Source organism: Oncorhynchus keta, chromosome 34 (genome assembly GCF_023373465.1).
Source record: "Oncorhynchus keta strain PuntledgeMale-10-30-2019 chromosome 34, Oket_V2, whole genome shotgun sequence".
Classification (NCBI taxonomy): domain Eukaryota; kingdom Metazoa; phylum Chordata; class Actinopteri; order Salmoniformes; family Salmonidae; genus Oncorhynchus; species Oncorhynchus keta.
The window spans coordinates 53031983-53047097 of NC_068454.1; the positions used below are offsets into that span (position 1 = coordinate 53031983).

Here is a 15115-nt window from a genome sequence, read left to right on the forward strand (position 1 = left end):
GTAGACCTCCACAAGACTGGTTCATCCTTGGGAGCAATTTCCAAACGCCGGAAGGTATCACATTCATCTGAACAAACAATAGTACGCAAGAATAAACACCATGGAACCATGCAGCAATCATACCGCTCAGGTCTCCTAGAGACGAACGTACTTCGGTGCAAAGGTGCAAATCAATTCCAGAACAACAGCAAAGGACCTTCTGAAGATGCTGGAGGAAACGGGTACAAAAGTATCTATATCCAGAGTAAAACAAGTCCTATATCGACATAACCTGAAAGGCCGGTCAGCAAGGAAGAAGCCACTGCTCCAAAACCGGCATAAAAAAGCCAGGCTTGCACGTCGAATGGCTTGCACGTCGAACACTATCCCAACCGTGAAGCACGGGGGTGGCAGCATCATGTTGTGGGGGTACTTTGCTGCAGGAGGGACTGGTCCTTCTGTGGCTCAGTTGGTAGAGCATGGCGCTTGTAACGCCAGGGTAGTGGGTTCGATTCCCGGGACCACCCATACGTAGAATGTATGCACACATGACTGTAAGTCGCTTTGGATAAAAGCGTCAGCTAAATGGCATATATTTTTTATTTATATATATATACAAAATAGATGGCATCATGAGGCGGAAAGTGATGTGGATATATTGAAGCAACATCTCAAGACATCAGTCAGGAAGTTAAAGCTTGGTCGCAAATGGGTCTTCCAAATGGACAATGACCCCAAGAATACTTCCAAAGTTGTGGCAAAATGGCTTAAGGACAACAAAGTCAAGGTAAAGGCAATGCTACCAAATACTAATTGAGTGTATGCAAACTTCTGACCCAATGGGAATGTGATGAAAGAAAGAAAAGCATAAATAAATCCTTGTCTCTACTATTATTCTGACATTTCACATTCTTAAAATAAAGTGGTGATCCTAACTGACCAAAGACAGGGAATTTTTACTCAGATTAAATGTCAGGAATTGTGAAAAACTGAGTGTAAAAGTAATTGGCTAAGGTGTATGTAAACTTCTGACTTCAGCTGTACATACAGAAACGAATAGAGGAACATAGAAGGTAGACAGACCGAGACATAGCAGAGAAACACATCGCAAACATGCACGCACAGACACTACAGACACATACTCTTAGAAAAAAGGAGAACCATTTTTGTTTCCAGGTAGAACCATCTGTGAAAACCAAAAAGTACCTGGAACCAAAAAGGCTTCTTCAAAGATTTTCCCTATGGGGACAACCAAAGAACCCTTTTAGGTTGTAGATAGACCTTTTTTTCTAAGAGTGCAGACATACACACACACAAATATATGGTAATAAACCCCCATTTGCTCTCATCCTCTGGAAACAGCTACAGAGTGCATTGAGGACACAGACAAAGACTCTGAGGCAGCTCGTTAAAGTGGGTAGTTTGATGTCTATAAACGTACGGGAAGAGTTGAGCATCCCCCCCCCCAAGCATCCCTAAACTGGATCTGTGCACCATAGATGGCTTCTGGATAGTCTATGGTCTTTCAAAATCTTTCAATAGAACAAAAGAGTTCATGCATAGAAGTGTCTATGGAGACACCACTAAAGAGATGGGGGGCCAAAGGCCATGGTATTTACCTCTGCTATGAGGCAGAACAGAGTGGGAGAAACTGGCAGAGAGAGAGAAAATATAATCCTGTTCACCAAGATCCAATGCCACCTACTGTATTCATGCTGCAGTGAAAGTTATTTTATAGGTTCTCTCATAAGCCTTTTATGTGTGTTTTATGAATACCGGGGATTTCTGCTGGGTCTCAGTGTAGTTTGATGAAGTGTGAATAGGCCAGCCGACATAAGAGAACATGGAGAGAGTTTGAATGCTACATCGGACATGGATAGTCCCTCTGTTCAACTCTGCTTCCGGTCTCCTTCCCTTTCCATCCCCCTTCCTTTATTTATCCAACTTTTATACTGGTGTCCTCGTTTTGCTGCCCATCTCATTATTTCTCTCCATCTACTTTGATTATTGCCAGTCGTTTACATCATTGACCGGTCCTATACCCGGGTAACCCCAAATCCATCTCCCTCTTCTTTCCTCCCACCCTTTATCTATCTATCCTTCTTTCACAGTGATGTCTTCTTTTAGGTCTCCTTCTCAGCATCTTGATAACTGTCTAGATCATGTCTATCCTTGACCGGACCGTCTCAACTAACCCCAAATTCATCCTCTCCCCAACTCTTATACTGAAACACAATCAGTGGCTAGGAGAGCTGGTCCAGGCCCAGGAAATCAGAGGATGGCTCAGAGTTGACTTAAAAGCCAGGCAGCAGGCATGTGGTGGCAGTGCCCCACCCTTTGGCCCAGCTCTGGATGACATGAAGAAAATACACAGAGTTTAAATATAGCCGTGTACACAAAACAGACTTCTTGGTTTGCTCCCGTTTAACAGTGTAGCCACAGCACACGTGCCGCCCGGCCTAGTGAGGCTCCTCTTTCAGCTATAAAGAGGAGGGCCAGGCCATACATAGGACCAATGTGACCAGCAGGAAAAACCAAACCAGAGGGCCTCTTTGAATACTGTTGACTGGCAGTGCTGGCGGATTGAATAGGTGCTTTTCTAGCTGGCATGGGTGAACCTTGCTGCTTTCCTCAGTTACGTTCCCTGGTTGTAAAGTGTTAGAATTTCTCATTTCTTGGCTGTTAGTGTTTGGAAATTGGAGTTTGGAGACTGAGGGGCTTACCTGATTATAACGTATTGACTTGAGGGTATTTTCTTAGCTGGCAAATTACGTCTAGCATATAATATGTTACAAAGTTGACCGTTTTTTGTTATGTAGTTGACAGGTGTCAAGTGTAGGATAAAGTAAAGTGTATCATCTTGTTTGCATGTAGCTATGTATTTATTTGGTTGTTGGGTGTGTCTCTTCTTACCTCATTATCTGTGCCCACATCCAGCATGACTGGCAGACACTGCTGGGGTGGCATGCCTCCACAGGCTGTGTAGAGTGCCAGTTTGCCCACAGGGATGCCCATGCCGTAGCAGCCCAGGTCCCCCAGGCCCAGGATCCTCTCTCCGTCCGTCACACACACCGCCTGTCAATCACATCACATCACATCTGTCAATCATACCTGTGATTCTATGTCAATCAAATACATTATCAGTCAGAGCAGACTGTCTATGGCTCTTGATAAGTCATTTCCCTTTGGATTCCTGGTTGAAATGAACCAAATAAGCTCTCAGAATAGCCAAAAATGTTATAATATCAGGCAGTGAAAATACAGTAATTAGCTAATAAAGCCAGCATATTCATTAGCCAATCAGTTACAGGAAGTGTACATGATTAAACAGGAAATAGTCACACTACGTCAACAGTGAAGTGGTGACTCCGGGATGCTGGGTTCCTCTGTCCAGTGTCTGTTCTTTTGCCCATCTTAATCTTTCCTTCTAATTGGCCAGTCTGAGATATGGCTTTTTCTTTGCAACCCTGCCTAGAAGGCCAGCATTCCGGAGTCACCTCTTCACTGTTGACGTTGAGAATGGCGTTTTGTGGGTACTATTTAATGAAGCTGCCAGTTGATGACTTGTGAGGCGTCAGTTTCTCAAACAAGACTCTCCTAATGTATGTATCCTCTTGATCAATTAGCCTTTTAAATGATACACTTGGATTAGCTAACACAATGTGCCTTTGGAATACAGGAGTGATGGTTGCTGATAATGGGCCTCTGTACATCTATGTAGATATTCCATAAAAGAGTTCAGCCGTTTCCAGCTACAATAGTCATCTAAAACATGAACAATGTCTACACTGTATTTCTGATCAATTTGATGGACAAAAAAAGTGCTTTCTTTCAAAGACAAGGACATTTCAAAGTGACCCCAAACGTTTGAATGGCAGTGAATAAATATAGAATAAAGTACACATCATGACAACACTACATAAAGAGAGACCTAAGACAACAACATAGAAAAGCAGCAACACATGACAACACAGCATGGTAGCAACACAACATTGGAGCAGCACAAAACATAGTACAAACCTTATTGGGCAGAGACAACAACAGCACAAAGGGCAAGAAGGTAGAGACAACAATACATCACCCATACATAGCAGCCACAAATGTCAATAAAAGTGTCCATGATTGAGTCTTTGAATGAAGAGATTGCGATAAAACTGTCCAGTTTGATTGTTTGGTGCAGTGACCCAGGCATGTGTGTGCTTTGGGGACCTTGAACAGAATGTGACTGGCAGAATGGGTGTTGTATGTGGAGGATGGGGGCTGCAGTAGTTCTCAGATAGGGGGGAGTGAGGCCTAAGAGGGTTTAATAAAAAAGCATCAACCAGTGGGTCTTGCGACGGGTAGAGTTTTACAAGCACTGTAGATACAGTTGAAGTCGGAAGTTTATATACACCATAGCCAAATACATTTAAACTCAGTTTCACAATTCCTGACATTTAATCCTAGTAAAAATTCCCTGTTTTAGTTGAGTTAGGATCACCACTTTATTTTAAGAATGTGAAATGTCAGAATAGTAGAGAGTATGATTTGATTTCAGATTGTATTTCTTTCATCACATTCCCAGTGGGTCAGAAGTTTACATACACTCAAATAGTATTTGGTAGCATTGCCTTTAAATTGTTTAACTTGGGTCAAACGTTTTGGGTAGCCTTCCACAAGCTTCCCACAATAAGTTGGATGAATTTTGGCCAATTCCTCCTGACAGAGCTGGTGTAACTGAGTCAGGTTTGTAGGCCTACTTGCTCGCACGCGCTTTTTCAGTTCTGCCCACAAATTTTCTATGGGATTGAGGTCAGGGCTTTGTGATGGCCACTCCAATACCTTGACTTTGTTGTCCTTAAGCCATTTTTCCACAAATTTGGAAGTATGCTTGGGGTCATTGTCCATTTGGAAGACCCCTTTGCGACCAAGCATTAACTTCTCAAGACTGATGTCTTGAGATGTTGCTTCAATATACCCACATCATTTTCCGCCTCATGATGCCATCTATTTTGTGAAGTGCACTAGTCTGTCCTGCAGCAAAGCATCCCCACAACATGATGCTGCCACCCCCATGCTTCATGGTTGGGAAGGAGTTCTTCGGCTTGCAGGCCTCCACCTTTTTCCTCCAAACGTAACGATGGTCATTATGGCTGAACAGTTCTAATTTTGTTTCATCAGACCAGAGGACATTTCTCCAAAAAGTACGATCTTTGTTTCCATGTGCAGTTGCAAACCATAGTCTGGCTTTTTTAATGGCGGTTTTGGAGAAGTGACTTCTTCCTTGCTGAGTGGCCTTTCAGGTTATGTCAATATAGGACTCGTTTAGCTATGGATATAGATACTTTTGTACCTGCTTCCTCCAGCATCTTCACAAGGTCCTTTGCTGTTGTTCTGTGATTGATTTGCACTTTTCGCACCAAAGTACGTTCATCTCTAGCAGAACACATCTCCTTCCTGAGCAGTATGACGGCAGCGTGGTCCCGTGGTGTTTATACTTGCGTACTATTATTTGTACAGATGAACGTGGTACCTTCAGGCATTTGGAAATACATCCACAGGTACACCTCCAATTGACTCAAATTATGTCAATTAGCCTATCAGAAGCTTCTAAAGCTATGACATCATTTTCTGGAATTTTCCATGCGGTTTAAAGGCACAGTCAACTTCGTGTATGTAAACTTCTGACCTACTGGAATTCTGATACAATGAATTATAAGAGAAATAATCTGTCTAAACAATTGTTGGAAAAAGTACTTGTGTCATGCACAAAGTAGATGTCCTAACCGGCTTGCCAAAACGATAGTTTGTTAGCAAGAAATTTGTGGAGTGTTTTGAAAAACGGGTTTTAATGACTCCAACCTAAGTGTGCGTAAACTTCCAACTTCAAACTGTAAGTAGGGCCTTGGATCGTGATGAATAGTTTTAAGAGGTCCTGTGAGCTCAGGCTGCAGAGGAAAATGCCATTGTGTTGACAGCTGTGAACAGGTGCAAGAACGGCTAGCGGCTGCAACAGGTATATCTTTCCATGCCAGGAATACCTGGAAGATTCTTCCTACTGACTGGATATGACAAGATCATGACTTGATATGGATGCCCAATGAAGACCTACGGGTCGAAACGCTGTTGTAAATAAATATCACCTGTGAGCATGTGCAGCAGTGTGCTGCGTTGTCCTGTCTGTTTTCCATGGGTTTTGCCTACAACTCCAGCACCGTGGAAAGTACCTGGATGTGCGTATGTTCTTCAGCTTTGCACATAGCTGTACTGGCATATTAGAGCTCAGCTGGTTGTAATGGCCTCAAACAGGCCAGATCCTAACTGAAGATATCTGTTGAACTTATTGACATCAATGCACGATTTATGAGAAAGTATTCAGACCCCTTGACTTGTTCCACATTTTGTTGTTTCGTTACAGCCTTATTCCTATTCTCTCAACAGAGAATTAGTGAACATAAAAGTTAAATTAGGAGAAACGACAGGGATTATCCAGTCGCAGTACATTTCAATGACCTGAAGCATAACATTTCTACCTTTAGATTTTGTGGCATAGAGAAAGTTAAGATGTCAGACAGGGGAGGAGATATTAATAATACTCTGAGTAAAAGAGAATGTTTTGGGGTTTTCACCCTCCAGACATTATTTCCTAAAGGACTTAATCATGAAATGCCTATGTATGTTATGCTGTGAATTTGAACATCAATTATGTGCCTATTTAAGATTACTCTGACGTTTTTTTTTCAAACGATGTACCCAATGATTAATGAAAACTTGCTATGTCCTAATTGTGGCTTTACAGATGTGTTTAATATGTCTTATTTATACACTTTTGTAATATTTATGAAATGCATGTTGTTATATTTGGTAGCACTTATTTGTTTTTCCTTCACCTCCAACCCCTTTCCATGTGTGGAACGGATGTGGGAGAGGCTAGGTCTACATAAGGGTGCAAATTTTAAAAAATTCACTAAAGCTTTGACGAAGGCAGTGAGGCCGATACATAAGCTTATTAAATATCAGTGATACTACCAAGAGAAGTGTGCGGTTTCCTTTTTCCTTCATCTTGTTCAACTGTTGCCATGCACCTGCAAAAAAGATTGCTCAGATGTGCGAGTGCCTTTTGAATTTTGTGTTACAGCCTTATTCTAAAATTAATTAAATTGTTGTTGTTTTTCCCCATCAATCTACACACAATACCCAACTACTACAAAGCAAAAACAGGTTTGCTAATTTATTAAAAATAAAATAATTGAAATATCACATTTATATAAGTATTCAGACCCTTTACTCAGTACTTTGTTGAAGCTCCTTTGACAGCGATTACAGCATCAAGTCTTTTGGGTATGACGCTACAGGCTTGGCACACCTGTATTTGGGGAGTTTCTCCCATTCTTCTCTGCAGAGTTTCTTGAGCTCTGTTGGATGGGGAGCGTTGCTGCACAGCTATTTTCAGGTCTCTTCAGAGATGTTTGATCTGTTTCAAGTTTGGGCTCTGGCTGAGCCACTAAAGGATATTCAGAGACTTGTCTTGGATGTGAGTTTAGGGTCATTGTCCTGTTGGAAGGTGAACCTCCGCCCCAGTCTGAGGTCCTGAGCACTCTGGAGCAGGTTTTCATCAAGGATCTCTCTGTACTTTGCTCAATTCATCTTTGCCTCGATCCTGACTAGTCTCCCAGTCCCTACCACTGAAAAACATCCACACAGCGTGATGCTGCCCCCACCATGCTTCACCGTAGGGATGGTGCCAGGTTTCCTCCAGAAGTGATGCTTGGCATTCAGGTCAAAGAATTCAATAGCTAGTTCGTTTTATCAGACCAGAGAATATTGTTTCTCATGGTCTGAGAGTCCTTCAGGTGCCTTTTGGAAAACGCCAAGCGGGTTGTCATGTGCCTTTTACTAAGGAGTGGCTTCTATCTGGCCACTCTACCATAAAGGCCTGTTTGGTGGAGTGCTGCAGAGATGCTTGTCATTCTGGAAGGTTCTCCCATCTCCACTGAGGAACTCTAGAGCTCTGTCAGAGTGATCATCAGGTTCTTGGTCACCGACCTGACCAAGGCCTTTCTCCCCTGATTGCTCAGTTTGGCCGGGCGGCCAACTCTAGGAAGAGTCTTGGTGGTTCCAAACATCTTCCATTTAAGAATGATGGGGACCACTGTGTTCTTGGAGAAATTCAATGCTGTAGACATTGTTTGGTACCCTTCCCCAGATCTGTGCCTCGACACAATCCCGTATCGTAGCTCTACGGAAATTTTCTTCAACCCCATGGCTTAGTTTTTGCTCTGAAATGCACTGTCAACTGTGGGACCTTATATAGACAGGTGTGTAACTTTCCAAATCATGACCAATCAATTACATTTTCCACAGGTGGACTCCAATCCAGTTGTAGAAACATCTCAAGGATGATCAATGGAAACAGGATGCACCTGATCTCATTTTTGAGTCTCATAGCAAAGGGGCTGAATACTTATGAAAATAAGGTATTTTTATTTTCATTTTTTTTTAGGCAAAAATGTTTTTAAAAACTTTTCGCATGGTCATTATGGGGTAGTGTGTGTAGATTTTTTATTTATTTAATCAATTGTAGAATAAGGCTGTACCGTAACAAAATGTGGAAAATGACATGGGGGCTGTAATACTTTCCTTAGGCACTGTATATACAAAAGTATGTAGACACCCCTTAAAATGTATGGATTCAGCAATTTCAGCCACACCCGTTCCTGACCGGTGTGTAAAATCGATCACACCACCATGCAATCTCCATAGACAAACATTGGCAGTAGAATGTCTTTCCAACAAGACAGTTCGTCAAATTTCTGCCCTGCAAGAACTACCCCGGGCAGATATTTTTTATTTCACCTTTATTTAACCAGGTAGGCTAGTTGAGAACAAGTTCTCATTTGCAACTGCGACCTGGCCAAGATAAAGCATAGCAGTGTGAATAGACAACACAGAGTTACACATGGAGTAAACAATTAACAAGTCAATAACACAGTAGAAAAAAAAGGAGAGTCTATATACATTGTGTGCAAAAGGCATGAGGAGGTAGGCGAATAATTACAATTTTGCAGAGTGATAAATTATCAGATGGTCATGTACAGGTAGAGATATTGGTGTGCAAAAGAGCAGAAAAGTAAATAAATAAAAACAGTATGGGGATGAGGTAGGTGAAAATGGGTGGGCTATTTACCAATAGACTATGTACAGCTGCAGCAATCGGTTAGCTGCTCAGATAGCAGATGTTTGAAGTTGGTGAGGGAGATAAGTCTCCAACTTCAGCGATCCTTCATTCCAGTCACAGGCAGCAGAGTACTGGAACGAAAGGCGGCCAAATGAGGTGTTGGCTTTAGGGATGATCAGTGAGATACACCTGCTGGAGCGCGTGCTACGGATGGGTGTTGCCATCGTGACCAGTGAACTGAGATAAGGCGGAGCTTTACCTAGCATGGACTTGTAGATGACCTGGAGCCAGTGGGTCTGGCGACGAATATGTAGCGAGGGCCAGCCGACTAGAGCATACAAGTCGCAGTGGTGGGTGGTAGAAGGTTCTTTAGTGACAAAACGGATGGCACTGTGATAAACTGCATCCAGTTTGCTGAGTAGAGTGTTGGAAGCAATTTTGTAGATGACGTCGCCTAAGTCGAGGATCGGTAGGATAGTCAGTTTTACTAGGGTAAGTTTGGTGGCGTGAGTGAAGGAGGCTTTGTTGTGGAATAGAAAGCCGACTCTTGATTTGATTTTCGATTGGAGATGTTTGATATGAGTCTGGAAGGAGAGTTTACAGTCTAGCCAGACACCTAGGTACTTATAGATGTCCACATATTCAAGGTCGGAACCATCCAGGGTGGTGATGCTGGTCAGGCGTGCGGGTGCAGGCAGCGAATGGTTGAAAAGCATGCATTTGGTTTTACTACCGTTTAAGAGCAGTTGGAGGCCAGGGAAGGAGTTTTGTATGGCATTGAAGCTCGTTTGGACGTTAGATAGCACGGTGTCCAAGGACGGGCCTGAAGTATATAGAATGGTGTCGTCAGCGTAGAGGTGAATCAGGGAATCGCCCGCAGCAAGAGCAACATCATTGATATATACAGAGAAAAGAGTCGGCCCGAGAATTGAACCCTGTGGCACCCCCATAGAGACTGCCAGAGGACCGGACAGCATGCTCTCCGATTTGACACACTGAACTCTGTCTGCAAAGTAATTGGTGAACCAGGCAAGGCAGTCATCAGAAAAACCGAGGCTACTGAGTCTGCCGATAAGAATATGGTGATTGACAGAGTCGAAAGCCTTGGCAAGGTCGATGAAGACGGCTGCACAGTACTGTCTTTTATCGATGGCGGTTATGATATCGTTTAGTACCTTGAGCGTGGCTGAGGTGCACCCGTGACCGGCTCGGAAACCAGATTGCACAGCGGAGAAGGTACGGTGGGATTCAAGATGGTCAGTGACCTGTTTGTTGACTTGGCTTTCAAGACCTTAGATAGGCAGGGCAGGATGGATATAGGTCTGTAAGAGTTTGGGTCCAGGGTGTCTCCCCCTTTGAAGAGGGGATGACTGCAGCAGCTTTCCAATCCTTGGGGATCTCAGACGATATGAAAGAGAGGTTGAACAGGCTGGTAATATGGGTTGCGACAATGGCGGCGGATAGTTTCAGAAATAGAGGGTCCAGCTTGTCAAGCCCAGCTGATTTGTACGGGTCCAGGTTTTGCAGCTCTTTCAGAACATCTGCTATCTGGATTTGGGTAAAGGACAACCTGGAGAGGCTTGGGCGAGTAGCTGCGGGGGGAGCTGTTGGCCGAGGTTGGAGTAGCCAGGCGGAAGGCATGGCCAGCCGTTGAGAAATGCTTGTTGAACTTTTCGATAATCATGGATTTATCGGTGGTGACCGTGTTACCTAGCCTCAGTGCAGTGGGCAGCTGGGAGGAGGTGCTCTTCTGTTCTCCATGGACAGGATGCAAACTTCTGCCTGAAGAAGCTGGCCTTAGCTTTCCCTGACTGACTGCGTGTATTGGTTCCTGACTTCCCTGAACAGTTGCATATCGCGGGGACTATTCGATGCTATTGCAGTCCGCCACAGGATGGTTTTGTGCTGGTCGAGGGCAGTCAGGTCTGGAGTGAACCAAGGGCTATATCTGTTCTTAGTTCTGCATTTTTGAACGGAGCATGCTTATCTAAAATGGTGAGGAAGTTACTTTTAAAGAATGACCAGGCATCCTCAACTGACGGGATGAGGTCAATGTCCTTCCAGGATACCCGGGCCAGGTCGATTAGAAAGGCCTGCTCACAGAAGTGTTTTAGGGAGCGTTTGACTGCGGCTCCGTAGCGGATACAGGCAATGAGGCAGTGATCGCTGAGATCCTGGTTGAAGACAGCGGAGGTGTATTTGGAGGGCAAGTTGGTCAGGATGACGTCTATGAGGGTGCCCTTGTTTACAGATTTAGGGTTGTAGCTGGTGGGTTCCTTGATGATTTGTGTGAGATTGAGGGCATCTAGCTTACATTGTAGGACTGCCGGGGTGTTAAGCATATCCCAGTTTAGGTCACCGAACAGAACAAACTCTGAAGCTAGATGGGGGGCGATCAATTCACAAATGGTGTCCAGGGCACAGCTGGGAGCTGAGGGGGGTCGGTAGCAGGCGGCAACAGTGAGAGACTTATTTCTGGAGAGAGTCATTTTCAAAATTAGTAGTTCGAACTGTTTGGATATGGACCTGGAAAGTATGACATTACTTTGCAGGCTGTCGCTGCAGTAGACTGCAACTCCTCCCCCTTTGGTAGTTCTATCTTGACGGAAGATGTTATAGTTGGGTATGGAAATCTCAGAATTTTTGGTGGCCTTCCTGAGCCAGGATTCAGACACAGCAAGGACATCAAGGTTAGCAGAGTGTGCTAAAGCAGTGAGTAAAACAAACTTAGGGAGGAGGCTTCTGATGTTGACATGCATGAAACCAAGGCTTTTTCGATCATAGAAGTCAACAAATGAGGGTGCCTGGGGACATGCAGGGCCTGGGTTTACCTCCACATCACCCGCGGAACAGAGAAGGAGTAGTATGAGGGTGCGGCTAAAGGCTATCAAAACTGGTCGCCAAGAGCGTTGGGGACAGAGAATAAGAGGAGCAGGTTTCTGGGCATGGTAGAATATATTCAGGGCATAATGCGCAGACAGGGGTATGGTGGGGTGCAGGTACAGAGGAGGTAAGCCCAGGCACTGGGTGATGATGAGAGAGGTTGTATCTCTGGACATGCTGGTTGTAATGGGTGAGGTCACCGCATGTGTGGGAGGTGGGACAAAGGAGGTATCAGGGGTATGAAGAGTGGAACTAGGGGCTCCATTGTCAACTAAAACAATGATAATTAACCTGAACAACAGTATACAAGGCATATTGACATTTGAGAGAGACATACAGCAAGGCATACAGTAATCACAGGTGTTGAATTGTGAGAGCTAGCTAAAACAGTAGGTGAGACAACAACAGCTAATCAGCTAGCACAACAACAGCAGGTAAAATGGCGTTAACTAGGCAGATGGAGGGTCGGATTAACTACACACAGAGCCTGAGTGCGGCTGGGGCCGACAGATAAAACATAAACAAGCAGAATGGAGTACCGTGATTAATGGACAGTCCAGCATGCAGCAGCTATGTAGCCAAGTGATCAGTGTCCAGGGGGCAGCGGTGGATGGGCAGGGAAGCTGGACTGGCGAGTGTTATCCAGGTTAAAAAACAATGACTAACAATGAGGTTCTTGAGTGTGTTTCTAAAAATTAAAAATAATAGCGATTCCGTATAACATTGGGTGAGGCAGGTTACCGGAAGGCATAAACAAATTAAAAATCGAAAGAGATAGAAAGTAAATATGGGTCCAGTGAGTGTTTGGGACGCGGCGATTCAGACGGTTAGCAGGCCTGTGCTAACAAGCTAACAGTTAGTAGGCCGGGGCTAAACAAGGTAGCAGTTAGCGGACCGGGGCTAAACAAGCTAGCAGTTAGCAGGCCGAATTAGCAAGCAAGGAGATAGCAAGGGCTAGAGAGTTAGCCTTTGGGGGACGTCGCGATGGGTTGAGTCTGTTTATTCCTCTTCATGCGGTGACATCGATAGACCGGTCGTGGGTCCGGATATTGTAGCCCAGGAGTATGCTACGGTGGTAGCACAAGGGCTCTGGCCGGGCTAGCTTCAAGCTAAGTGGGTGGAAACGCTAGCCAGGATTAATCATCCAGGGTTGTGGTTAGCTAGATAGCTAGTTGTGAAGATCCAGCTGAAGATGTTCCGTTTGCGGTGGGAATCCGGGGATAAAAAAAATAAATAGGTCCGTAATGCTCTGGTTAGAGTCGCGTTGTTCGAACTGGCGAGAGCTTTCCGAGCTAAAGGTTGATGACCGGTTAGCTGAAGACCGCTAGCAATGTTTTGCTGACTGATAGCTGGTAGTTAGCTGGCTAGCTTCAGTCGAAGGGTTCCGGATCCGAAGTAAATATAAATACTTTAGGAAAAATAGCTACATTGGGTGAGCCAGGTTGCAGGAGAGTATTTAGAAGTTGAGGTTCAGCAAAATGTTTTAAAAGATATGCGAAGAAAAATATGTAAAAATGAAGAAATAAAACGAAAAAAAAAACGATATATACAAAGGGACGCGACAAGACATCTTACTGCTACGCCATCTTGGACCACAAATGTAAGTGCTGTTATTGTGAAGTGGAAACTGTCTCTGGAAGGTAAGTCAGCACAATAACTGCTTGTTAGAAGATTCACAAAATGGCTTTTCATGGCCAAGCAGCTGCACACAAGCCTAAGATCACAATGCGCAATGCCAAGCGTTGGCTGGAGTGGTGTAAAGCTCGCTGCCATTGGACTCTGGAGCAGTGGAAACGCGTTCTCTGAAGTGATGAATCACGTTTTACGATCTGGCAGTTCGACAGACGAATCTGGGTTTGGCGGATACCAGGAAAACGCTACCTGCCCCAATGCATAGTGCCAACTGTAAAGTTAGGTGGAAGAGGAATACTGGTCTGGGGCTGTTTTTCATGGTTCGGGCCAGGCCCTTAGTTCCAGTGAAGAGAAATCTTAAAAGCTACAGCAGACGATGACATTCTACTATTCTATGCTTCCAACTTTTTGTCAATAGTTTGGGGAAGGGCCTTTTCTGAGCATGACAATGCCCCCATGCACAAAGCGAGGTCCATTCAGAAATGTTTTGTCGAGATCGGTGTGGAAGAACTTGACTGGCCTGCACACTGCCCTGATTTCAACCCCATTGAACACCTTTGGGATGAATAGGAAAGTCGACTGCGAGCCAGGCCTAATCGCCCAACATCTGTGCACAACCTCACTAATGCTCTTGTGGTTGAATGGAAGCAAGTCCCCCAGCAATGTTCCAACATCTAGCGGAAAGCCTTTCCAGAAGAGCGGAGGCTGTTTTAGCAGCAAAGAGGGGACCAACTCCATATTAATGCCCATGATTTTGGAATGAGATGGCCGACGGAGCAGGTGTCCACATACCTTTGGTCATGGAGTGTACGTGTGCCTTTCAGTAACGGCTGTTGGGAGGAGCAATACGAGGATGGGCTCATTATAATGGCTGGAACTGAATGAATGGAACGCTATCAAACATATGGAAACCATATGTCCTCTTATAGCTTCTCCCACCATCCTCCACTGGTGCCTATCCCCAGTTATCCCAGAATTACCAAAAATGCAAACCCCTGACTTCTAAGCCAGGGCTTCCCATCTTCCTCCTAGAGAGCCACTCTGTTGCAGAGCAGATTTTCACTCTAACCCTGATCTAACACACTTGATTATACTATTTAGCAGTTCACCAGGATCTTGAGTTGCTGGATCAGGTGTGTAATATACAACAGGCCTGGAGCAAAACCCTGCATACCCAGTAGCAATACCTGCCTTAAGCCGTCAGACAGAACAACTAGGCCTAACAGTGTAAAGGGCATAGCACCCCCAATAGAGAGATAGGGTGAAATTTCAGACACAACGTGTTTCCGCACTATATAGGGAAACGGGTGCCATTTCAGGTTTGACTATAGACTTACACGTATGTCCTTCTCTGGCCAGCTCTGGAGCACGGTGGAGATGTGAGTGAGGTCATGGATGGTGATGAAAAGCCCCCTGGAACAGATCAGAGATCAGATGAGTTATAATGAGTGAGACTAGATAAAC

General features: G+C 44.5%; 1 protein-coding gene across 1 annotated transcript in view; it reads right to left on the bottom strand.

The window, feature by feature from the left end:
- The window catches only part of me1 (malic enzyme 1, NADP(+)-dependent, cytosolic), a 126632-nt gene that overhangs the window by 33040 nt on the left and 78477 nt on the right, over positions 1-15115 (bottom strand). The window contains exons 4-5 of the mRNA XM_035750564.2: positions 14989-15064; positions 2893-3054 (exon numbers count right to left, since the gene is read on the bottom strand). Coding sequence (XP_035606457.2) covers positions 2893-3054; positions 14989-15064 — 238 coding nt within the window. The remainder of the gene's footprint in view (positions 1-2892; positions 3055-14988; positions 15065-15115) is intronic.